This window comes from Eretmochelys imbricata, chromosome 14, assembly GCF_965152235.1.
Source record: "Eretmochelys imbricata isolate rEreImb1 chromosome 14, rEreImb1.hap1, whole genome shotgun sequence".
In the NCBI taxonomy this organism is placed as follows: domain Eukaryota; kingdom Metazoa; phylum Chordata; order Testudines; family Cheloniidae; genus Eretmochelys; species Eretmochelys imbricata.
In genome coordinates, this window is record NC_135585.1 from 14,522,446 (window position 1) to 14,548,598 (window position 26,153).

Below are 26,153 nucleotides of genomic sequence, written 5' to 3' on the forward strand. Positions count from 1 at the left end.
ATCAATACATTTGAAAACTGGAAGAGCTATAGTTGAAGAGAGGTGCTTTTCAGCATCTGCAAGGCCAGAATCCCAAGGTTAAGCAAAGCTGAACCAGTTGGGTTTAGGGGTTTGTAAACTTCCAGCACTTTTCAAGCGTTGAGTTTCATGAACCACTTTTGAATACTGTAAAACATTTTTTTTAAACCTTCAATTATTATTCCTCAAGGAAACTTTATTTACTTCTTTTCCTTCCCAGGGGAGTGTTCAGATCTGGGGGGGTTGATCTGGTCTATTTGAGTGGTTGATGACCCAGTTCCAATCCCTATCCAGGTTTCCCCAAAGCTGTGGGGAGGGCGGGATTTGGAGCTCTGCTTCTAAAGGTAGAATCTAGGATTTCAGCAAAGCCAATTCCCGTCTCCCTGCCCGGGAGATACCCACACCCAACTGCAGAAAACCTAAGCCTGCGGTTTTAAAATCCACAGGAGGGCTCCCAATATTCCACCAAGTGCTCTGGGAAGAAGATTCTGGGTTTGTTATTATCCTATATGGAAATCTGTTTTTTCTGTTAAATATATAGGCTACCAAATGGTATCTTTGAGTAGCCCAGTGGCCTGCTATGCTTTAAAATGGACATTAGGAAAGAAGCTTGATTACCTATCTAAAATGTTGATTGCCCATACATAAGACATGCCATACCAGAACAGACAGTGGTCCATCTAGCCCTGTATCCTGCTCTGGCAGAGGCCAGTACCAGATGCTTCAGAGGTAAGTGCAGGAAACTGTGTAGTGGATTATTATGAAATAACCTGTTGATCGGGGAAATTTCTTCCTACTCCCACCTCCCCATCAGTTACTGGCTGGCTTATGCCATGAAGCATGATGGTTTATAACATGCAATAATATCTTGAAACGCCATTCCTAGGACAGAACTTTGGGGCACTTCCACCCTTGACTTTTTGACAAATAAATAATTCCTGTCCTTGTTTTCTGTGCCTTAGTCAGTTTCTGATCCAGGACAGCACTTTGCATCTCACCCCATGGTTCCTTCCTTTCCTTATCAGTCTCTTGGGAGGGACTTTGTGACTCAGAACTCAAGCATGTTGTAAAAGTGACAACCCCAGAGCTGCAACGCTACCATTTCTGTTCTTAATAACCTCTCTCCCAGTGTCGTTTCACCTCTAGCTGCACCCCATACATTGCACTTGGAGTTTCAGGGAACACAAACTCAGCTAAGAACAGCCCAGGATTGTTCCTGGCTTCCAACCAAAACCAGAAGTCCGCGCACATTTGCCAAAAATATTCCAGTGGTCTAAAGAAAAGGAGTACTTGTGGCACCTTAGAGACAAACCAATTTATTTGAGCATAAGCTTTCGTGAAAGCTTATGCTCAAATAAATTGATTAGTCTCTAAGGTGCCACAAGTACTCCTTTTCTTTTTGTGAATACAGACTAACACGGCTGTTACTCTGAAACCAGTGGTCTAAAGAAACTCACCTTCAGTGGGGCTGGCAGCATACAGCAGGCTGAGAACAAGCGTTGTACAGCTCAGATCAAGATGAGCCCAAAGCACACTTGAGGATCTGAACACCCCAAAATTTTGTGCTATTGGAAATTCAGATTTGGTTCTGAATTCCTCCTTTGGAGCCCATCTCTCATGTCAGGCAGTGATACAGGTAACTTAAACTTCAGGTACTCCTGTGGTTTGGTTTGGAGATGCACCTAAGAGTTTGCATGTTTATCTGATCATATGTCTAGCCATACTGTGCTACACACTTCTCCTGACCACCATCTCCCAAGATTCATCACCTCTTCTGCTTCTGGCAAGGTTGAAAATACCTTGAGACCATTTTTTCCCATTCTGAGCCAGAACCTCAGCTGGTACAAATTGATATAGCTCCATTGATTTGAAGCTGAGGATCTGGCTGTGTATCCCAACCTTTCCGCTTCCGGAACCCAAGAGAACAGCTCAGAGACGTGCAAACAGCACAACCATGTCTCTAAACACCCTCAGACTTTGCAGACTCAGGTAAAACGAGTCCTGGATCCAAACTCACCTGGTTTTGGTATCACCTAAGAAAAAGCCACCTCCCTTTTGGTCTGTTTCTACAGAGAGGCTTGGAGAAAATGAAAAATGGTGGTGGGGGTGCAAAGAGATCCAAACTTTTTTTTCAAAACCAGTTCAGCTGAGGTTCATTCTGAGACCGGGGAGAAAGTTCCGGTTGTTTTAGCCAGCCCAGTTTGCCCATCATCCCCCACCTGGAGCTCCCTTGAGTGCGCCAGTGAGGGAGAAGTGACTTTCAGACACCGTGGAGCTTCAAAAGGCATTAGTCATATGGGCTTGCGGTTTTCACCAGTCAGCACATCCTGCGTAGAGAACTAACAGGCAGTTGACATGGGCCGGCCAGGGTCGATTCCTATTGGCTGCCCTCTGCCGAGCTAATGAGCCTCTCAGCGAGGTCATTAATATAATGACAATAATATTCCAAAAGTAAACAGGCAAAAATCAATGTGCTGTGAGAGCCCAGGTTCCACTTTCCAGTTGGCAGCCCTTGCCTGCCTGTCGCAGCTCTTTAGAGAAGCCTGGAGAGGGCCGGGGCTGAACGGCAGTCATTGCGGGGCGGGGGGTGATTTTAGCTTTGCGTGCCTGGAGAATGTAAAACGGGTCCCACCAGTTGCTGCTTCCACCCTGCAGATCTCACCAGCCGTGTGGAGGTAAGAATGTAATAGAGAACTCTGGCCAGTATGGACACCTCTTCTCGGTGTCTCCTTTCTCTGGGTCATTCCTGGGAATTGGCGGAAAGATTGGACGTGGTCCTGCACTTCCTGCCGGGTCCCTTTTCTGCTGGCTTGGGGAATCCTCTCCAGCAGGATGGATGTATTTTGATACTGTTATTCTGGAGGTAGTTCCAGTTAGGAAGTGTCTCTGCCCTGTCTCTCCCTAACACCCCTTGCTCTACGGATCACCCCCTGAGGGAGTGAGGGTGGGATTAGCACCAGCTGCTGAAATTTGGCTCTGAGACTATGTCCTTTCTAAGGATGCCTGGGTCTGGGACCGCGTACCCCCCCCCGCCCCCCACAAGCCAGGAGGGATTTATCATCACCCTGATAAAGTAGGGAGAGGGAGGTTCTGGCATTTCCACCCCCCTGACAAAGTGAGGGGTTGGGTTTGTCTTCTATCGCTATGGATCCCTTTCGATCAGAATGAGATTTGTCCAGTGAGCAAGCCCCTGATTGCCCAGGGATCTGCTTTCCCCTGGTGTATTTAAGCTGCCTGGAGCAGCTGAATCAGCCTGGGTCCATTGCTTGGAAGAGACTTCACATGTGTATAAATTACCCCACTAACAGAGCAAATCATGCTGGATCTTTTAGTATCTAGCCGGGTCTTTTCACCGGCTTTGAACAGAACGTTTTCTTAGCTCTCAAGGGCTGCGTCATAAGAACTCATTTAAGCACCATTTTAAACATAATTCCCATTTATGGACTGCATTGTCTCTGTCTCAGTGGCTGCTGTTCTCCCACAATTCTTGCTGTAAACTCCAGCTAGATCCAAACTGAAAAGTGCCCCGAAGTTTGGGCACGCTCAGACCTGTGGGTGTTGATTTGGGCCCTTCTCTGTTCAAAATTGACCATCTTCAAGGGACAAGCTCCAGGTATTTATTCTACCATCTCCCACTGCATTTCGAGGGGGGAGTGAGAAGAGTCTTCCAGCTCTGCCCCCTCCCTGAGATATGACTTGGGGGTAGGATGGGGGGAGAGGGCAGTCAGGATCTTTTGTTGACAAACTGGTGCAGGCCCGGGAAAGTCTCACACATCTTTGAAATGTGCTTTATGCTCCTCAGACACATGCAGGCTGGTTGTCTCATGCATTCAATAAGAATAGCATGGTGTAATTGTTGGCAGAGATGGGCCTCAGTCGAAATCTCACAACCAGATAACCCTGAACTTTGGACAAGTTCTGATCCGGATCCAAACTTTGCGGCTGATCTAGATACTTATCATGAAACAAGCTGAAAACCTGGATGCAGAGGTAGACTTGGAAGAAGTCTGGGGAGCAGGGTGTGAATAGTGCTGCCTGTCTTTGGTACCCCACCCCAATGCCTAAAGGTACCTTAATCAACAACAAAAACTTCAGCTGGCCGCACAGTTCTTCCAAGCACATGTGATGGTTACATGGGATTATCCAGACTTGACAAAGGGCCAGGATCACACATGCAGAATGCAAAGAATAATGCATGGAACATGCCAAACTGCCTTTAACCAGACATCTGTTTTCATCTTTCCTTCATTCTGGGGGGATCTTTGCTGGTAAGGGTGAGGCCACTTTTAACATCTGACCCTACAGCTGAGAGGGTCTGGCAGTGAGCCATTTCCTCCTTCTCTGATCCCACTGCCCAAGAGGAAAGATGAAATCCTCCCGCAAGCTGCAAAGCATGCACAAGGGGCAGAGGCCCCAAACAAGGAGGGTCCCCAGGGGCACTTGCTTTTCTTGCACTCAAGGCTTGTCCTGGAAGGATTTATGTAGATAAATTGTGCCAGGGACTAAACTGAGGCCACCAAACTCGTCTCACATGTGACTTTTTCTCCATGTGAAGCCAAGTGGCTCAGTATGTAAACAGCAGCAGCCCCAACATCCTTTCCATTGGCATCAATCTCCATTTGTTTAACCAGGCAGGGGATCCCAGCGTGAACTCTTCTTCTGACCAGACAGCAGAAAATCGTGGCTGCTGAGACATGGCTGGCAAGGAAGCTGCGCAGCAGAGGCACCTTAACCAGGATACTGACGGTGAAGAATCAGTGTCAGCGCAGCCCGAAGCCTGGAAGATCCGCTCTGAGAAGTCCTGGCTGCACCGGAGCTGCTCCTCTCTGCTCCACAATGACACGCAGGCTGGGAAGGCCGGGCAGCTGTTCTCGGGGCTGCTGGCCATGAACGTGGTGTTTCTGGGCTGCGCCTTCATCAGCAGCATGGCTTTCAACAGGGTGGCAATTACCTGGCGCGACGTCGGGATCTTCCTCTCCATCCTCAAGATCCTGTCGCTCTGCTGGATCATTTACTACTTGCTGTGTACCAGCAGGAAGCCCCATGCGGTGCTGTACAGGGACTCCCATGCCGGGCCAGTCTGGGTGCAGGGTAAGTGGTGCACACAACCCCCCTTACCTTTGTTCAGTGCCTCGCACTCAGACCACTTTACACACAAGGCACCACTTCACCTACCATCAAAATGCTGCCACCTCTGGCATGACAACCCAGCATTTCCTACCGGTTAGCGCGCAGGGAATGAGGCGATCTGGCCTGTCTCAAGCTGTAACCTTGGGCAAGTCACTTCATCTCTTCCCCACCCCTTTTCACCTCCATGTCTCAGTTTCCCCATCTGAATGACTAGGGTCATACGACTTCCCTGCCTCACATGGGTGCTGTGAGGCTTCAGGTCCTGGATGATGGTCAACTGCTTTGAGACCCTCTGATGAAAAGACACCAGGGAAGTGCCAGGGCTGTTGTTCTAAGACAGCCCCGGGCCAGGAGCCCAAGGCTCCTGCATGCAGCTGGAGCTCCGGAAGGCATTCAGGACAGCAGAGTGTAACTGTCCACCTTGGATTTATCCAGGAAACTAACCACATCATCCTTCCCCTTGCAAAGTGAGAACCTGGGGACCTCACAGGTGTCTACACTGCAACTCAACACCTGCAGCTGGCCCACATCAGCTGCCTGGGCTAGCAGGGCTCAGGCTGTAGATTGCGGTGTAGATGTTCAGGCTCCGGCTGGAACCCAGGATCTGGGACTCTCCCCATTCACAGGGTCTATGCTGCAATTTTATAGCCTCACCGCCTGAACCCGAATCAGCTGCAGGTGTTTCATTGCAGTGTAGACCTACCTTTAGTGATCACAAAGGGGACAGACACCATTACCTCTAACAGCATTTTTTGCAGCAGAGGACTGTCCTCCCCTTCGTGCCATGCTGGCGCACTGGCTCATACGGATTCAAAAGGAAGATATCTGCTTAGCGAATCCCCTTCTTGCAGCACCGGGGTTTTCCTTGTGGAGCTCCCAGCCAAGTCCTGACCAGGCCCAGCCCGCTTTAGCTTATAAAATGACACCTCCAAATTGCTCTGTCCTTGGTTTATTAGGACATTTTAATTAGTGCACAAGCTCAGGAATAAAATGAAGCACTAAGGGCCAGATTTTCAAAGGGTATTTAGGCACTTAAAGATGCAGTTAGGTGCCTAGGGGGATCCTTAGAAGCCCGTACCTGAGTTCGGCACCTACCTCCCCTTGATTTCAATGGGAGTTAAGCATGTTAGGTTGAAATCAGTGGGAGCGAGGGGCCAAGCTAGAGCTGGGAGACAGTTTTTGGCCAAATAATTTAGTTGATTTGCCAAAAGATGCGGTTTGGGGGTTGGCTGAAGCTATTCGCAAAATTGAGTCAAATTTGGCACGTAGTTCTGGAAGGAAAACACCGTCCAGATGTTGTGTTGTAACGTGAACTTGAAACAAAAACATTAAAAAAATTTTTTTTTGGTTCACACACCAAACTGAAAACTCAGTTCTTCACTCAGCTCTCCACCAGTGCTGCTGAGAAGCCCAGTAGGGGCATCCTTAAACACCTAAACAGCTTTGAAAATTTGACCCTCAAAGCTTTACTGAGCAATATCCAGCGCAGCTAGATTTCTACACAGAAATCCTCACTCCCAGTGACCTAGTCTCTACTGCTCAGGGCCGGCGCCAGCGTTTTGGCCGCTGAACCCGGAGGCAGAGTGATGGTGCGGCCACCGTATTGCCGCCGGCGACAGAAGAAGAGTCGAATTCCCGCCACCATCGTGGGTGGATTGCTGCCCCGCCCCACACACATGTAGTCCAGGCAAATGGCATGCATTGTTCAAGTAGCTTCATTAGAGACTGAGCCAGTATTGCCAAACCCAAATGTTCAAAAATCGGAATTCAGAGTTCCCCACCCCCCAAACAATCACGGGATTTTCAAATTTTCCCAAATTTCAGGGCAGCTGGATCCAGGATTTGAATTCAAGCCCACCCCCGAAGTCCCAAAACTAGAACTCTCCCAGTCCCCCCAAGCACAGGAAGCATGAAAGCAGATGTGGTGATGGTTACTAAACCTGTACCAGTTTCAGCTTACTCCATGTATGGACCCTTGCTCATTTGGTTCGCTAATGGTTTTGCTGTTTGGACAGGGTCTCTAGTGCTGTTTGGAACCTGTGCCATCTTCCTGCATGTGTTCAGGATTGGATATGACATCAGCCTCATACATTGCAAATCCCAACTGGAAATCCTGTTCCTGTGCATAGAAATCATCTTTGTTTGCATTCAGGTATGGAACGTCATCTTCTCTGGAATCCAGGCACTCTGCCGTATAGCTGGGAGGCAGGGAAGGGAGGGAGAGATCAGAGGTAGGGGGTTCTTGTTAAAGGTATTTTTAGTATCAGTTATTGTTTTAAATACCAAACCACATACAGGGCCAATACAAATAGTACTCAAAGACATAAAAGTAAAATGAAATCATTACTGTGATAAAAACAATAAATCTATCATGGAATTTAGCAGAAATTCCCCTACTTCCTTCTGCAAAGTCAGTAAAGAGACAGAGATAAGTGAAAATCTGATATATTGCCCCTCAACAGCCCAGACAGTTGTTTCTGTACCGATGTCCCCCAGGAAGCTTTTCCATTTGAAATCACGATTTCTCTCTGTTAGCAATGGCCAAACCCCAATGGCAAAATCAATTTCCCATTTAAATGATTTAGACGTGCTTTGCAACCAGAAGTTCTGTAAACTATGACATTTCTCTGACCTAAACCATATATGCAAATTCCCCAGATTCTTTGAGAAGCAAACTCCTGTGCCTAGCAGAGCAAAAGGAAATATAGTTTCAAGTCTCTCTTTTAGGATTAGATTCATACATACATGCGCCCTCACATTCACACATGTATACAGTTGCACGTTAGCCAGACCTATGGTACATCTATGCTGCATGCTTCCTTTGGCGGCATGTTACATACCCGCGTATCCCCCCTAGCATGGGTTTAAGTACAGGGTAGACTGTGAGGCACGGCTTAGGCACGTAAAGACACCCCTGAAGGGTGCGGAGACATATGTGAGTACAAACCCTACACTTTCTCTACTCTGCCTCCCTGTTTACACTGCAATTTTTAGCAGTGGAGTGTTTGCTGCCTCCCTACTGCTGGAGTCTTTTCCCGCTGCAGGGAAAGACTCTGGCAGCAGGGAAAGGCTCCGGCCAGGGGGTTTTCAAGTTGCTTCCCCCGCACCAGAGCCTTTCCTCCCACCAGTGAAAGGCTCTGGCAGCAGGGAGCTGCTGAAGCCTTCTTCCACTGCCTTCCCACTGCCAGAGGCTTCCACTGATGCATGTTGTTACACACTACTACAGGGTGGCCACAGCCCTGCTTTTCACTGTGCTTGTAGCTACACGTACACCGCATGCCGCCAGCACTGGTGTGTAGTGTAGATGTAGCCAGATATGTTCCCTCCCCCCACACATATTAATAGGTATTCTGCACATGGTAGTAATACTGCGTATGTTATATTAAATATGAATGTGGGACAGTTCTGCTCACTAACTCGTATTCGGCTCACTTCTGTCCTGCTATCTATCCATCTATCCCATAATACTCCACAAATCTAAACGTCGCTTTTGGCATTAGCAAATAGGGAACCTGTCAAGGACAAGATACACGAATGGTGTGTCCTAGTACAGGCTGTATTGTGACTTCACGGCCCCTCCTAGCATCTGGAATGTGGGATCCAAAACAAAAGATAAGGCAGGAAGAAGTTAATACAGAACAACAAGGTGAAAAGCTAATTGGTGGATTTTAGTCTTGGGTGATGTATAAAGTGATTTTAGTTTGTAAACCACCAGACTATAAATATGGCCAATTTAAATGCCTACTTCAGAGCATCCCTTCTGTGTAAGATGAACTGCAGGCTGCCAGAGAGCCGCTTCCTGGAGAGAGCAGAGCAATAGGTATTAAATGGCTAAGCTTGGTTATTTGGTTTCTTGAATATTATTTCCAACATCAAACCACAAGTGTAGTTAAACAGCTGACTGCACTTTAGACAGTACGTTTGCCCACATGCAGATGCTGCAAAATGGATGTCTTTGCACACATAAGCTCAAGCACTCCTGCACCCGTTCACACACAGAGTCACAAGCATTCCCACTCAGACGCTTCGAAAGCTCATGCTCAAATAAATTGGTTAGTCTCTAAGGTGCCACAAGTACTCCTTTTCTTTTTGCGAATACAGACTAACACGGCTGTTACTCTGAAACCTGCATTTGCACAGGCTCCCGCTCCCGCTCCCGCACATCTTTGCACACATGCCTGATGCCAGGTTTACAATAGGTTCATTTGATTGTTTCTGTTGCTTTCAGACATACCTTTTATGGCGTCACTGTAAGGACTGTACCCAAGTGCAGCACAATCTCACCAGGTAGGACGAGAGAAGGAGGGGCCTTGTTTAATAGCCCTTCATGTTACTTTGAACACTCCCATACCAGGCCTTTCTGACTCCACTTTCCCTTCCTCAGCAGCCCACCCATGAGCGTCTTATAATCTGCATTTCAGCTTTAAAGATCTTTGTTTCTTAAAACTGAAGGATTTTATATTTAAAAGCAAGGCAGATCAATTTGTCCCTCTTCCAAATGGGCCTCGGATGGGCTTTGCCCTCTGAGCCATCTTCTTGTTTGGTCTGCGTGGCATCAGCCAGTTTGATTTCCTAATCCCATCTCCAGTCCACTTGAATTTCCCCAGTGGAGGATAATGACCTAGTCAGCATGAATAGGAGGTTGTAGATTACAGTGGAGAAGCGCAATCCTTGCAGATAGACGTATACAACTGCAGCACACACATTAGAGTTGACATCCATGCCCGTGCTGGGGGCCAGCAGGATTACTGCCAATTCCACCGAGCAGGAAAATTCATCGTTAAAGGATGAGAGATTTCACAAACCAACCCCCAACCTCAAGAATCTTTCTACTGCACGTGCTTGCTGAGGCACTAGGTTTTGACTTGACCTCGCCCATTTTCATTACGTCTACGTGGGTTAGCTAGCTTTCTTCTCGCCATCACATGTTCCTGTGACAGCTGCAAGCCCCAATGGGCACAGTTCGCCACTGGTTTAAGAGTTCAGTTGTAAGTCTAGTGCACGTGAGAACCTGTGCCAATTACTGCGAGTGGGAATGGCTATGACTGTGCAGGAATGGGTGTGCTTATGTGTACAAATACGAGTGTGCATGCACGAGTGTATACGTAAGCACAGGTGTGGGTGGGTGTGCCCATGTGAGTCCAGGTGGTACCATACAGGATGGAGAATGTGTGTGCGTCATAAAGCAAGGAGGAGCTAAGGGCAAAAGACCATAAGAGACGCTCCCAGGTGACACATTGTAAACGTGCTCTTCCCCTTTTACAGATGTGGGCTGATGCTGACCATGGCCACAGATCTCCTGCTCTGGCTGTTAGCGGTGACCAACGACTCTATTCACAGGGAAATTGAATCTGCACTCAAAGGTCTTGTGTAGAATTTTCCAGATATGGCTCACTCTTCACTGCTTCTTAATAGGGTGACCAGATGTCCCGTTTTTATAGGGACAGTCCCGTTTTTTTGCAACTTTTTCTTATATAGGCGCCTATTGCCCCCCACCCCTTGTCCCGTTTTTTCACAGTTGTTGTCTGGTCACCCTACATCTTAATAGCAACAGGTTGGTAGGTAGGATGGAGAATCCATGAGGTCAGCACTAGCCCTTGGCCCCAGCCATTCAGTTTTCTGGATGATCTCCACTGGGATGCATGTCTTCACTAAAGCACAAGGAGTTGGTGTCTGTTTTTCCGGGAAAAGAGGAAGTTTTGCTTAGCTATAGGTTGAGGTCGCCCATAGAGATCTAGATTTTTTTGAATGATTTGTACTGCAGTTTGTGGGTCATTTGGAACGTGATGATTTGCCTGGAAAGCTATTTAGCCACTAAAATTTGGAGATAAAGAGATCTCCTGGGAGAACATCTAGCTAGGGAAGGAAAGAGAATACATGTTACACACAGGGCGAGGTCTACATGTAGTCATGGTTGGGACTGGGTCCGGTCTCTCCTTCCTGAGAGAGAGAGAGAGAGAGAGAGAGAGATCCCCATCAGCTCCCTACGTAACTAATTCATCATGACACAGCAGAAACCTCAAATCCTCAGGTCGATGTTGTAGACCTTTACCAGGGGGTCTTAACCTCCCAGATGCACGTGAAGAGAGTTTAGTGGATTGAGCAGGGAGATAGGAACCAGAAAAGCCTTAGCACTGATCCTGGCTTTGCCACTGTCATGCTGTGTGGCCTTGGATAGGTGACTTCACCTGTCTGTGTCTTATACAAATGGAGAAACTAATATTACCCCTCTTCCAGGGTGGACTGGGAGGTCTGATTAGTTGAGCATGGGAAGGGCAAAGTGTTATTATACTGAACACCTCCCGCCCCAGTCTTAAAGGCTCACTTGGCTTCATGCAGATCGTTAGGCTTTCTGGGGCAGGCAGGTATGTAGGAACTCACTGCAGGTAGCCAGGAAATAGACAAAAAAACTTCCCAGGCTACTCGTGCCTCCCAAATGACCCCCTTCCTCTTCCCTCACTCCAGGCAACAAGACCAGCTCATGCATGTGTCCAAACACAACAGCCTGCCGCATCTTCCAGAAGGGCTACATCTTGCTGTACCCCTTCAACATGGAATACTGCCTCATCGGCAGCTCCATGCTGTTCGTCATGTGGAAGAACGTGGGTAGGCACATCCCTCCCCAGCAGGCCATTCATGCCAAGCCCAAGTTCAAGATCCGTGGCATCTTTTACGGGCTCGTGCTGGGCATATCTGCATTGTTGCTTGGGATCTGCATCTTCCTGACCTACCAAATCCAGGCTACCAGCTCAGCGCCTAGCCAGGAGACCTTTGTGATGTATTATTCCTACCATGTCATGCTTCTACCAACAATGACTGTGAGTGCCTTGGCTGGGACGGTCATCCATCGCTTGGAAGAGCGTGAGCTAGATACTCTGAAAAACCCAACCCGAAGCTTGGATGTAATCCTGCTTATGGGAGCAGCCCTAGGCCAGATTCTCATTTCTTACTTCTCCATTGTTGCCATTGTGGCCACCAACCCTGGAGACCTGCTGAACAGACTCACCCTGACCTACGCGGTCAGCCTCATCATTCAGCACATCACGCAGAACATCTTCATTATTGAGGGGATTCACCGGCAGCCTTTGGTGGAGGATCCTGGTGCCAACCTGGCTGGGCCCCACACACAGCACTCAGGTCCATCCAGTGAAGAGACGGCCGTGTCACACACCATCCAGGAGTCCATGCCGCCCCCTGGCAATGAAGAGACGGAGGCAAAAGAAGGCGAGAAGCGTGAAGGCTGTGACCCAAGAAGAGTTTACCCACTAGAGATACGAGAGGAGATCAGGAGGGTTTCGCATGCCAACAGCCATACCTATGGCCACCTGAACTGGAAGAGAAAAGCCCTAAAGGAGATCTCAATCTTCCTGGTCTTGTGCAACATCATAGTGAGTATCCCTCTGGAATGAGAATGAGTATACCAGTATATAATGAGTATACTTGGTTCTACATTTTCTCTCTCTCACACACACACCTGTCCACCCCTACCTTCTCTTTCCTTTGAACCATCCATCCTTCCTTCATCCACATTTCCTAGGCCTGCTAGTAAACTCTTACACACCAGGACTGAGGCTCGTGCTACCATGCAGACAAGGTTTCTTGTTAGCCTCTCACTTCCTTAACCCTTTTTAAAGTGAATGACTCCAGCATGGCTAGATTTTCTGTACTGGTTCGGGGGGGAGGGGGGAAGATTTTCACAAAACGTAGGCAGCTAAAAACCCCTCAGATGCCCTGATTTTAGCTATATTAGACATTATTAGACACATTTGGTGTTGAATAAAAAGTGCCTAACGAGGAAAGTGGGAAGCACAGCGGATAGTAGTGGGTCCTTGTCATCAAGAGTCTCCAGTATTAGGACCTGTCTGCAATGACATCTATGCCCACACAGCCAGATACAACACATTCCTATTGAACGGAGCAGGCAGGACCTTAACCACATCCTTGAACTGTGATTAAAACTTTGGACAGAGCTATAACATTGGCTTGAGGATGCGATTAAAACTTGGGTAGTTCCCATCTGTCCTGGTTACCAGGCTAGCTGTACTGCTGCCCCTTCTCAGAGTGTCTTTGAGTGCACACCCACGGGGGTCAGGCCTTTACCACTCCCCAGGTGGAATTCTGCAGACCGCCCACGCTTAGACCAGGACCTGGGATACATCCCCCGGTACCAACTGTGACTGATTCTGCAGTGGGCTGACCCGTGCAAGCATGGCTCATTGGGAGCCTGTGGCAGTGTGCATTTGCAGGGAGACAGAAGCAGCTTCTTCAAAACAAAGCGTCATTTATTCTGCCCCCTAAGGTACACAGTGCTAACAGAAGTAGATTTAAAGACCTACTTGCATAGTCCTTTACCCAACTTCCACCTCTCCAGCCAAAGCTCCGATAGGTCTGGCTGATTCCCCATCTCGGAGTTGGGAGACACTGCTCATTGCTTCCAGCCTGCTTCCTCTGCCTCTGAGTGTGTCCTCTCAGCTTTTTCAGTGATACATCCTGGCCAGCTTTTCTCAACTCATCCCCTTGCAAAAATCCCCCCTTTTCTGCAATGGGCACCTTTTTAACAGGCCTTTGGATGCCAGGCTTAGCCTTGGGAAGAGTAAAACATCCTAGCCTGGATGAAGTCAGCGAGGCAACTTCTGCTGCCAGCTGTTGGCCCGGCCTTTGTTATCTTAACTCCGTTGAAGCTGGGGACCTGAGAGGCCGTCAGTGTTTTACCCGGCCTGCTCAGTTCTATAATTCCCCCTTCACAGCCACCTGTGAGTTCGCTCTATGCATGCAGTCAGGCCACAATACAACAGGGAAACCAAGTCATGCAAAATAGTCATAAAAATGCTACATTTTCCAAGTTCCTCATGCCAGTTACATGAGAAAAGCTGAACCAGGCTATGGGGGCAACTGTGTTGTTACTAGGTCTCCAGGCGGGGTTATATTAGAGACACGGTTTTACTTGGCAGAGACTGCAGTAGTGTAAGGAGAGGAAACATCCCTCTGAGATGTCTTCTGTTAGGGAGATGACTTGCTCCATTAATCAGAGATACACCAGTGACTGCCTCAGCCAGCCCTGCGTCCATTAGGCTTTTGAGCCTACCCAGTGCCATGGACTATGCTGAATATATATAGGACAGTGATTCTCAACCAGGGGTACACGTACCCCTGGGGGTACACAGTGGTCTTCCATGGGGTACATCAACTCAGCTGATATTTGCCTAGTTCTACAACAGGCTACATAAAAAGCATTAGCGAAGTCCGTACAAACTAACATTTCAGACAATGACTTGTTTATACTGCTCTACATACTATACACTGAAATGTAAGTACAATATTTATATTCCAATTGATTTTAGAATTGTATGGTAGCAATGAGAAAGACAGCAATTTGTCAGGAATAGTGTGGCTGTGACACTTTTGTATTTTTATGTCTGATTTTGTAAGCAAACCGTCTTTAAATGAGGTGAGACTTGGGGGGACACAAGACAAATCAGACTCCTGAAAGGGGAACAGTAGTCCAGGAAGGTTGAGAGCCACTGATATAGGACACCCTAACCTCCTCTGACCTCTGCTCTTTATAACCACCCTTCTAGCTGTGGATCATGCCCGCATTCGGGATGCACCCCGCCTTCGAGAACGGACTGGAGAAGTCGTTTTACGGTTACTCCACCTGGTTTGCCATTGTGAACTTCGGCCTGCCCATGGGCGTGTTCTACAGAATGCACTCTGTCGGGGGGCTCCTGGAGGTTTATGTGTCATCCTGAACCAGGTCCAACCCTCCCTCGCCGAGTGGGGGAGGGAGAAATGGAGCTGAAACAACAGCAGTAGCCATATGGGGGAGACCTGGGAACAAAGGCACAGATACTGCCAGCTCACTTTCATTTTGACTCCTCTGAGCCCTATTTCTTGCAGAGTTTCAGCTGAAAGGGAAGTTGTTTTGTGTTTTGAACATGCTGGTGTCAACTTTCTCCATAGAAAAACAAAACAATCTAGACCGGGCTGTAAAATACCTTACTGCTCAGCGGAAACAAGCTAGTGCCAGAATAATAGGTATAATAGGTATAGGTATAATAGGTATAATGGGACTTTAACCAGCTCCACCTTCAACCCTCTGAACATAAGAGCAGCATCATGATGCACAGACTGAAATGCACTCCGCAGAACCTCTGAAATCAAGGGCAGGAACCCTATCAGCAATCTGAGGAAGAGGCCACAGAAATACTTGAAGTACATGCCCCATGGTCAAGCAAAAACGAATAAAAATGCCCACTTTTCACATGGATGCATGGAAGTATAAGGTTTGTATGAACACCTACGGAGCACAGTGTAGTAGTTAGAGCAGATCCGGGTTCTGCTCCTGATTCTGACACTAACTCTATATGTAACCTTGGGCCAGATGCTCAAAGATATTTAGTTCTTTAAGGACTTGTCTACACTTGAAATACTGCAGTGGCGCAGCTGCATCTGTGCTGATGTAGTGCTTCAGTGTAGATGCTACCTGTGCTGGCAGGAAGGGATTCCCCATTGGCATAGGTAATCCACTTCCCTGAGAGGCAGTAGCAAACTTGACAGAATTCTCCTGCCAGCCTACAGCTGCCTACACCAGGGGTTAGGTCGATTTAACTTTGCCACTCAGGGGGGTGGATTTCTCACACCCTTGAGCAATGTAGCTGGGTCGAACCTAACTTTGTAGTGTAGACCTGGCCTTACTCCCATTGAATTCTATGAGACTTGGGGCTGGTCTACACAGAAAACATACAGCGGCATAGCTACATCTCTTGGGGGCGTGGATTTTTCGTTACGCCGACTTACCCCCGGTGTAGGCCGCGTTAGGCAGACGGAAGAATTCTTCCATTGCCCTAGCCCCCGCCTCTCAGGGAGGCGGATTAATTACCGCGACTGGGGAACCCCTCCCGTCGCTGTAGGAGCGTCTACCCAGCACAGCTGGAGCACCAAAGCTGTGCTGTTGTAGTGTTTTAAGTGTAGACACGGCCTAAGGCGCCTGAATACTCTGGAGGATCTGGGCCTCTGGGATCAGTTTTCAGAAGTACTGAGCACCCACAGCTCTAACTGAAATCAAAGGGAGCTATGGGCACTCAGCATCTCTGGAAATCAGGCCATGAACAGCTCTGTGCCTCTATGTCCCCATCTGTAGAATGGGAATGAAACCACTTACCCCGTTGAAGTGGGCTCAGTGAACGTTCTGACAGGCATTTCGAGCGCCGCTGGTGGAAAGTGCTAGAGAAGCGTTATCGTTACCACTTAGCTTAAACTTGACATTCCTCATTCCTGCTTTTTACTGAGTGTATTTCTTGTTCTTTCATGAAATGGAATCGGCTCATCCTTTTGCGCTAGTGAAGGCCACACCATTGCATGCCGTTTTGAAAGCCTAGCTAGGGGCAGTTCCCTGGCCTGTGTTATGCAGGAGGTCAGACTAGATGATCACAAGGGTCCCTTCTGGCCTTGGAATCTATGAAAGCCCTAAAATAAACTACTAATAATGCTACTGTAACCCCCACCCCCCTTTGTGCTTTCCACAGTCTGTACAGGAGGTAACAATGTGCGTTAACTTGTGTGCAAATCAGGGAGTAAAAATACACAGCACCATGTCTGATGAGAAACACATCAGGTGTTTGATTAACCAAAGGCACTTAGGTGGGGAACTGGGATGCACAGAGGCTAGTGGTTGGCCTCGTGATCGAGGGCCTCAAGCACTGAGCTCAGTGAATAGAAATAAAGACAATTTGAACAGCCATGTTTTGCTGGTGCAGTCTTTGTTTTACCTTTTGCTCACAGAGCCTGATCTAAAGCCCACTGAAGTCATTGGAAAGACCCGCCCCCATTCGTTGCAACAGGCTTTGGATCCAGGCCTTCCCAAGTACAAAGATTATATAAAGATTTAAGGGCAGGTCCCAATTTTACAATCAATCCATCTTTCTTGCTATCAAAATCCTTCATGTCACTTAACCAAGGCTGATGGATTAAAGTGCAAATACCACTACCTTCACTGCTCCCATTCTACATAAATCAGTCTAAAGAAGGGTTTGGCTAGTGTGACGGGGCAAGGCCAGATGGCTGTGGAAAAGTAGTGGGAGATAGATCTATTAGCTCCAGGCTAAACAAATCCCTAGGACCAGGATAAGTGAAACGGCAGCTGCTCCAGGTCAATTAAGACACCTGGGGCCAATTAAGAACTTTCCAGAAGGCAGGGAGAAGGCTAGGTTGATTGGGACATCTGAAGCCAATCAGGGGCTGGCTGAAACTAGTTAAAAGCCTCCCAGCCAGTCAGGTGGGTGTGCGTGTCAGGAGCTGTGGGAGGAAATTGTGCTGGTGGAGAGGCTGAGTAGTACGCACCATATCAGGCACAAGAAAGGAGGCCCTGAGGTAAGGGTGAAGTGGAGCTTGAGGAATTGAGGACTGCTGTGGGGGAAGTAGCCCAGGGAATTGTACATGTCATGTTTCTAAAAGGTCAGCTACCATAGCTGATACTATTAGGGTCCCTGGGCTGGAGCCCAGAGTAGAGGGTGGGCCCAGGCTCCCCCAACCTTTGCCCCCTGATTAATCACTGAGACGGGGAGACAACAGAGGCTGTGCAAGGAAGGATAACTTTTCCTCACCTCCCTCGCTGGCTTATGATGAAAATGGCTCAGTAGACTGTGACCCTTGTCTCTAGAGAGAGAAGGGTTACGTGGAGGGTCACAGTGAGCCTCTGAGGCTAGTGAAATCCACCAGGAAACGCAGGACCTGCGGAGGCAAGGTCAGAGCTTTGTCACACTAGGTTCAGAGCTTGGGTTCCCAGAGTTGCAGCCTTGTATAAAAACAAAATCCCTACAAGCCACCATCAGGGGCAGAGAGAGCTAATGGTGCTCGGCAATGCCTCTCCAAAGAACCCCTAACACTGGCATCCCAGTGGGTACCGATCACAATTACGGCAGCTAGTCTGGAAGTTACAAGTGAGACAGGTCAAGTGAGCATGGACTTTGCCTCAAATACTTTTACTAAACCTTATGTCAACAAGAAATGGCAGGAGAAATTACAACTGAATAAACTAGGCACCAATAAAGTTAATTATTACTTCCATTTCAGTTTGTACCAGGAATCTCACCCAAGAAACACAGCAGAGGTCTCTTCCTTTCAAATGAAAACAAGCTCTCAAACCTTCTCCCTTGTTTGCAAAAGATACTGGAGCGACGAATGATGTGTGTGACTGGGGAAGAAGACAATTACTTTGGCTCTGCTACATCAGCTCAAACCCAAGGGCACGATTGAGTTGACAGGGCCTAGCTGATCAGGGAGTTCTGGAGGCCTAACGCTGAGATACAAATACGGGCACTTTGCGGGCATGTCTACACAGCAAAAATACACCCGTGGCAGTGAGTCTCTGAATCCAGGCCTACAGACTCAGGCTCGGGGGGGGGGTCACACTATGTTGTATAGATGTTCCTGCTCAGGTTGGAGCTTGGGCTCTAAGACACATCCCCCTCAGAGCCCAAGTGGAAACTTCTAAGTGGCTATTTTTAGTGTCATAGCACAAGCCCCGCAAGCCAAGTCTGTAGACCCAGTTCTGAGGGCCGTTGCCGCGGGGGACTTAGCAGCACAGATATACCCTGTATGTACAATAAACGTTTACACACAGCGCGAGAGGGAAACTGGGATGTGGTCTTAGTGGGAGATTTTTATATACACAGAGAACATGAAACAATGGGAGTTACCATACACACTGTAACGAGAGTGACCAGGTAAGGTGAGCTATTACCAACAGGAGAGCGGGGAGGGGACCTTTTGTAGTGATAATCAAGGCCGACTGGAAATGGCCCACTTTGATTATCAATACAAAAGGTCCTCCACCCCACCCCACCCCATTCTCCTGCTGGTAATAGCTCACCTTACCTGATCACTCTCGTTACAGTGTGTATGGTAACTCCCATTGTTTCATGTTCTCTGGGTATATAAAATCTCCCCACTATATTTTCCACTGTATGCATCCGATGAAGTGAGCTATAGCTCATGAAAGCTTATGCTCTAATAAATTTGTTAGTCTCTAAGGTGCCACAAGTACTCCTTTTCTTTTTACCTATGAAGTATCACTGACCAGTGATAAAGAGGCCAATAACCAATCAGCTCTGGAACATAGGAACTGCCATACTAGATTGGACTAATGGTCCAGCTACACCAGTATCCTGCATCTGACAGAGGCAAGCATCAACTGCTTCAGAAGGTACAAGAAACCCCCTAATGGACAATGCTAGAATACCCCGCCCAGAGGGGAGGTTTCTCTCTAACCATAGGTAGTTTGTTAAGCCCTGAGGCACAGAATTTATATCCCCCAAATTAGATAGGACAACAAAAATCAAAACTCTAGGTGGAAAGGATCCGGGGGTTTATAGTGGATCACAAATTGAATGAGTCAACACTGTGATGCAGTTGTGAAAAAGGCTAATATCATTCTGGGATGTATTAAAAGGAGTGTCGTATGTAAGACACGGGATATAACTGTCCCGATCTACTCAGCACTGACGAGGCCTCTGCTGAAGTACTGTGTCCAGTTCCAGGTCCCACATTTTAAGAAATAGGTGGACAAATTGGAGAGAATCCAGTGGAGAGCTACAACAACGATACAAGTTTTAGAAAACCTGACCTATGAAGAACGGTTAAAAAAACTGGGCATTTTTAGTCCTGAGAAAAGAAAACTGAGAGGGGACCTGATAAGTCTTCAAATATGTACAGGGCTGTTACAAAGAGAACAGTGATCAATTGATCTCCATGTCTACTGAAAGTAGGTCAAGAAGAATTAATCTGCAGCAAAGGAGATTTCGGTTAAACGTTAGGGGGAAAAAATCTAAATATAAGGATAGTCAAAATCTGGAACAGGCTTCCAAGGGAGGTTGTGGAATCCTCAACACTGGAGGTTTTTAAGAACAGGTTGAACAAACACCTGTCAGGGTTGGTCTAGGTTTACTGGATCCTGGCTCAGTACAGGGGGCGGACTTGATGACATCTCAAGGTCCCTTCTAGCCCTATATTTCTATAGTTCTATGCACTCATTATTCATATAAGTATCTAATCCTGTGTTGGAATCCTGTGAAGCCCTTGGACTCAGTCATTTTAACAGACCCTATTCACAGCATATCAAAGGCTGGGAATGCACAGGTCAGGTAAGTTTACCAGAGATAACCAGGTGGGAAGCCACCCGTTGCAAAGGAAACCAGGACACCATATCCTCCAGTCACATAAATCATACAGTAGGCCCCCAGAAGTAACATAAACAAGATCATTATCCCCCTCTGGGACAGACAGAGTCAAAGCAGGTGCCATGTTTAAGATAATTTTATATCTCTATAGGTTAGCAAATAGTTTACAGTGCAATTTGATTTCCATGGAACAAAGACTGAACTTGAAACATCAAGGAACATAAAACTGCAGAGGAACTCACAAAGGAACAGAAGATACACAAAGCAAACTGAAAGGACGGAAGATACCACAAAACCAGTGTGCATGACAGGGGCAGGGGAAAAGCAAGCATCCAGGACACAAGTAGTCCCTTGTCCAGCTGTGACGTGCAGGTGCGGTACAATCAGAGGTCAGCCCATCACAGGGCTTCATCAATCACATTCTTCAGATGAGAGATATTCCAAGCAAAATAGAGACTTCAATCTGTAAATGTCTTTATACAGATGCGGGGGAGGTGGCAGAAATGACGACAAAATGCATTGGGGGTGAAGAGAAAAAAGGTTCCCTTCATCTATCTCTTGTCCTTCAAGGATATTCCAGGCTATACGCCAGTACCAAACTGGGCTGGGGGTTTTAGTCCAGTTCCAGCACCACAGGAGGAGGACTGCTTTGATACTAGATCAGTGAGCTACCCATACTAAACCAGAAAGAGGGCTACTGCACGGCGGCTGCCCATACCACAGCATGGACCTCCTCATAAGGGGAAGAGCTACAGGGTGGCGGCCCCATAACACATCTGCCCCCTGCATACGGGGGCAGGGAGAATGGTTTACATGGAGTCATCTACAGCAGTGGTTCTAAAACTAGGGATCAAGAATGGCTGTCCTTGGTGGTCTGCAGAACGAAACACTAAGGACTAAGCAGTAGGGGAGTTAGAACTTGGTCCGTGAAAGGATCCCTCTCATCCTGTGGCTCATGTCTGCACCATGAGGACCTTCCAGTGGAACAGAAACATCTCTGACTCACACCCTAATCTACAGAACTGCAACCCTGCACTGCTGCATCAAGCACAGCTTCACAATATCTTGTGATTGAGGCAGATGATCTCCCAATATCCCAGCAAACTATAGGTTCCCACACTTACCATGCCTGGGATCCAATACAGTCTAGCTTTTTTAATCCAGAAGCCATCAAGGCCTCCTGAAGGATCCAACTTCACTCCAGTGGTCACTCCCACCAGTGCCTAGCTGCTTTTCTCCTGCTGCCTTCAACATGCTGCTTAAGACTTTCCTGAGACCTTCCTTCAGCCCCTTGCCCTGAAAAAGCAGTGCACAACTGATCCCTTCCACCATTCCCCACATGCCAGGACAACATGCCCAGCAAGGAAGATGGGTTATAGCTTTTTCCAAGGCTAGACAATGGTGACCCTTCAATCAATTGGAATGGAGGGCGACACAAACTCTTCCTTTCTCCTTGCAAGGAAAAGCCTGTTGATACCTACAGGTCCAGCCCTTTCCTCCTAGCCTTTGCACTGACCCCCTTAGTCTGAGTAAGGTATTCAAACTGGCTTTAAACACATACACTCTGGTCATTTAAAGAGCCCATCTCTAAGGGCACAGCATCATTCCTGGTCTGCAAACCTCCAGGGCAGTGAGTGACAAAGTGGGGAAGAAGGGGAAAGGACAGAGCTCTGGACTCCGCACTGAAGCACTGGCTTACAGCAACCAAAGAAGGGGAAGGAAAGAGGGACTCAAAACACAGACATGAAGTAAATGAACAAATAGATTCCCTTTAGCATTCCCTTTTCATTCAGCTGGTAAATAAAGACCCTCCAGCCCTGCCATGGACAGTGAGGAGAGGCAGCAGCAAGACGACCTGAAACCTGATGGAGTCTTGGAATAAATTCTTTGGAAAAGAACCACAAAAACTATGTATTTCTACAATTAAAAAAAAAAAAAAGCACCTCTTGCAGCAGCAGCTTCCCTCGCTGACCCAGTTTAACTCTTTACATTCAGAGTCTTTTAATCAAATGCTGAATCTGACCAGTGGGTGAGGGAGCGGAGGTCATAGCCTCCAGCTGGTCAGGTTCAGGTTTATCTCCAGACCAAAGCCAGGAGTGAGAGAATGACAGAAGAGCTAAGAACGGTCTGGTTTCTAGTGCAACAACCACAATGGACACTCCCTAGGTATCTTTCACTCAGGGTTCCTGGGGAGGGGTAGGAAGGGAGGTGGGCTAAGGGGCAGGTATCTCTGAGCAGACCCTGATTAAAGCTTAAAATGACAGGTAGGTAAATGGAAGTGATTGTCCTTTTGGTCTCTCAGCTGGCTGTGAAATGCACGAATAGCTGTGATGGAGCAGTGCACAGTGAGGTCCTTGTTTCCAGTGTTTCTCTCTTAGCAGAGGTAAGTGCATTCTCTCATCTTAGACTCGCTGAATTTCAAATAGCTTCACGTCTGTGTCATACCAGACGGGGGGATCCACATTCCTGGAAGAGAAAAAGACGGTCACGTCACTTGCCATGAAACAAAACAATGTCGATGGCACTCAAATCTTGCCAGCTGGGATAACAAGAACTGAGACATTTACCGCTTGGCAAAGAGGAGAATCAACAGCTGTGAGCTCCCACAAAGCCAGCACTCCTGGCCCAATGTCCTGTAGTGCCTCCTGTGAGCAGAGGCAGGGACAGGAGGAGCTGCAAGACCTCAGGCAGGCAGCACTCCTCCATCATTTCCCTGCATACCTCCTGCTTGGAGATACAGGCATTGGAGCAGTTTTGCTCTCTCACTACCAGCGTGTCTACACTATTCCCTATAGCACCCGCTGCTGGAAAAGGAAAGTCCTAGAGTAGCTGCAAGTTCTCCCAGCACTCTACACCGACTAAGGGAGGGAGGGTCTAGAGCTGGCTGCTCTACAGACTAGGGATTTGCACCGAAACCTTGCTATTGCTAGGAAAAGACGGGCTTAGAGTGCATCTAGCTGGTTTACCTTAAATAAATAACTCCCCACATGTAGGTTCGGAACCACATGGCAGTGCCCGAGTTAGCCTGGTACTTGCGGATCAGGATGGGGTGAGGAACAGGTAACAGTCCCACTAGAGTTCCATGCTGCAAGAACTTGAGGATTTCAGATTCATCTGTAAGGCCCCTGCAGAGAGAGAGAGAACGTGAGCATCCAGGACATCGTCAGTTGCCGTTTGTGGAATCTGCTGCAGCAGAAAGTACTGACCCAGGCAAACACATACATGCCATGTTTGGACAGATACACACAGCCCGTGGACTTGACTCCTGAACTGCTCCCACTGAAAAGAGGAGATTATGTAAGTGACGAGATAAACAGTAAGCTTGGGGAGAATCTAGCACCTGGTATCTGCTGGAGTTGTAAATATAGCTGAACACACCGCAAGAGTAAAGAAATAGATGAATTTGAATTAGTGGCCTGATTTCCTGGGCTTTAAACACGCACTCGAGTCCATCCCTGGTAAAATCCTAGATTGTCTCCCAGGTGACAGCATATCCTTTAGCCTCTCACAACCAGCCTCCACTCAAAACCCTGCAACCTCCCAGAACACAACAAGCTTACTTATCAATGCAGATCTTCTCCACCTGGGGAACCAGCACTTGTAAGAGCCGCATGATTGTCTGCAGAGGCAGCTTCGATTTCCAAGACAGCACCTGTGGGTGCAAACGCCCCCCAAAGGAGATGAGTGCCTCATGGAGAATGGTCTGAACAGCTCACAGGTTATGTTAGTGCTTAGCAATTCAAGTATCTCTGCTTACAGTATGTTGAGTATTCAGATTTGGAAGTCCCTGAAGAGGGATGTGAATCTAGTGGGATAAACGGCAAGTCAGTGGGAATCTCTGGAGAAGGATCTGTCCATACTTAGGGTCTCTCTCTAAGGCCTATCACATTAGTACAGAAGCCTGGATATGCACCAATGGACTGACCTAAAGCTCACTCTATGGGAGTCATTCCCCTGGCTTTGGATCAGGCCCCAAATCAGTGGAAATCACTGCAGAGAGATTCATCTGCAGCACTATTCTCAGCACAGCTGGGACATCCCAGCTTCAGAGACAGGAATTCTATCCCAATCCTTCCTCAGGTATTTCCCCTGTCGCGGCTCCTCTCACCCAGTCAGAAGTCGGCGTCCACTGCCCACTCAAGGATGCACTGGACAAACGCCTTCGATCCCGTTTGGGCTGCGATGCCTCCTATTAATAATACAATCAGAGTCAGCATGAGCATGGAATAGTTAGCAGTATCTGTTTTCTGCTGAACACCGTCTCTTCCTCCTGGCCACCCCGGAGAATCACTATGCAAAGCAGCCTGGCCAGGTCCCCAGGGAAAAGGTAACACCACCAGCATTTCATTACCCGCTGTTTGGTCTAATGCACTAGCCTTTAACTTTGAAATGGCCTGGGTTCAAAGAGAGATTAGCCAGGGGTCAAATTGCATGAGGAAGTGGCAAGGTTACAACTCTGGACACAAACCTTGATGTTGCTACTAAGCCCATGAGCAGTGGAATAGTTAATGGAACCTATGTGATGGAGAAAAGTGAGTTTGGGCCTGTGTTTTGCTTCTTTCTGAAATGGAAAGAAGGTCTGAGTCATACAGGGATTAAACAAACAAAAGAGAAGCCAAAGCTTTCCAAAGCGACTAGCGATTTATGGGTGTTGCCATTTTTTGGTGCCCAACTTGAGACACCTTAACAGGGCTCAATTTTCTGAGACTGGGTGAGCAGCACTTTGTGAAAAACAAGCCATGCCTCTTTAGGGTGTCTTAAGAGAGAAATCAAAACATAGGCCCTAAAAATCACTAGTCACTTTGGAGAGCCTTGGCCAAAGAGTTTTAAATAGTCTGATTACAAACCTCTTCCTCTCTCAACTACTCTGGTTTTACACCTTCGAAACTAGTGCTGTCATAATCCTCCTAGTTCTGTGGTCACTCAGAGTCTGCCATGTTTTCCTAGAAGACTAGACCTGAATATTTCTCATTCAAAAAGCTGGAAAAATACCCCCTTTATATAATCATTTCAGGCCTTCTTTGTACAGGGTAAAAAGGAGCCCAAATTTCCTTTGTAAGTCACCTTTATATTGTCATTATTAGAGCTTAGCGTCAACACTCCCCATTGAGTTTAATGAAACCAGTTCTCACTTCCTAAGGTCATTGTCTCATCTATACTCGCAGAGGCAGTAAACCAGCTCTGCATGAGTTCCTGCAGGTCATCTTCACAACCAGGTCACAGAAGTGCCGGTACTTAGGAATGGTTCATTTCTGCTCCTGGGCAGAGGGAATATCACTGATTCTCCACAGGCATGTGACCTTATTCCACAGAACCCTGGCAGATGCAGGCCTTGATTTTGGGGGGAGGGATAGCTCAGTGGTTTGAGCATTGGCCTGCTAAACCCAGGGTTGTGAGCTCAATCCTTGAGGGGCCATTTAGGGATCTGAGGCAAAAATTGGGGATTGATCCTGCTTTGAGCAGGGGGTCTAGATGACCTCCTGAGGTCTCTTCCAACCCTGATATGCCATGATTTGTCCTACTCATGCTTAAAGACAGGTACTCACTTAAGTAACCTGGTGACTCAGGGCCAAAACCAGCACCACACCTTATAGGATGAGGGGGTCAGGAAAACAATTGGGGGGAATCTCAGTTCTCTGGAATTCTATTTATTCTGGTCTATTCAACATCTGAACGATAAGGCAGTTTTGCAATGTTTGCAGTTATAACATCCTTATGGTTCAGCTTCAGTATCCTGTTTCAATTAAGCTTCTAAAAATAAATTCATAAAAATACCTGTTTTAGCAGACCCGCCCTGACCCCCTTCCTCTTTCTCTCTCTCTCTCATAG

General features: G+C 47.6%; 2 protein-coding genes across 3 annotated transcripts in view; one reads left to right on the forward strand and one right to left on the reverse strand.

The window, feature by feature from the left end:
• Positions 1-4,712: 4,712 nt before the first annotated feature.
• OTOP3 (otopetrin 3) lies at positions 4,713-14,897 on the forward strand. The gene is given in 8 exon segments (XM_077834012.1): positions 4,713-5,109; positions 7,164-7,300; positions 9,377-9,435; positions 10,414-10,594; positions 10,667-10,676; positions 11,614-12,236; positions 12,357-12,536; positions 14,727-14,897. Coding segments are annotated over 8 exon segments (1,758 nt in total).
• Positions 14,898-20,459: 5,562 nt separating this feature from the next.
• HID1 (HID1 domain containing) overlaps positions 20,460-26,153 on the reverse strand; it is a 47,237-nt gene continuing 41,543 nt past the window's right edge. For both annotated transcript variants that reach the window (XM_077834007.1, XM_077834006.1), the window contains 4 exons: positions 24,433-24,513; positions 23,885-23,976; positions 23,291-23,449; positions 20,460-22,790 (listed from right to left, as the gene is read on the reverse strand). In XM_077834007.1, the coding sequence (XP_077690133.1) occupies positions 22,727-22,790; positions 23,291-23,449; positions 23,885-23,976; positions 24,433-24,513 (396 nt within the window). In that variant the 3' untranslated portion in view covers positions 20,460-22,726. The remainder of the gene's footprint in view (positions 22,791-23,290; positions 23,450-23,884; positions 23,977-24,432; positions 24,514-26,153) is intronic.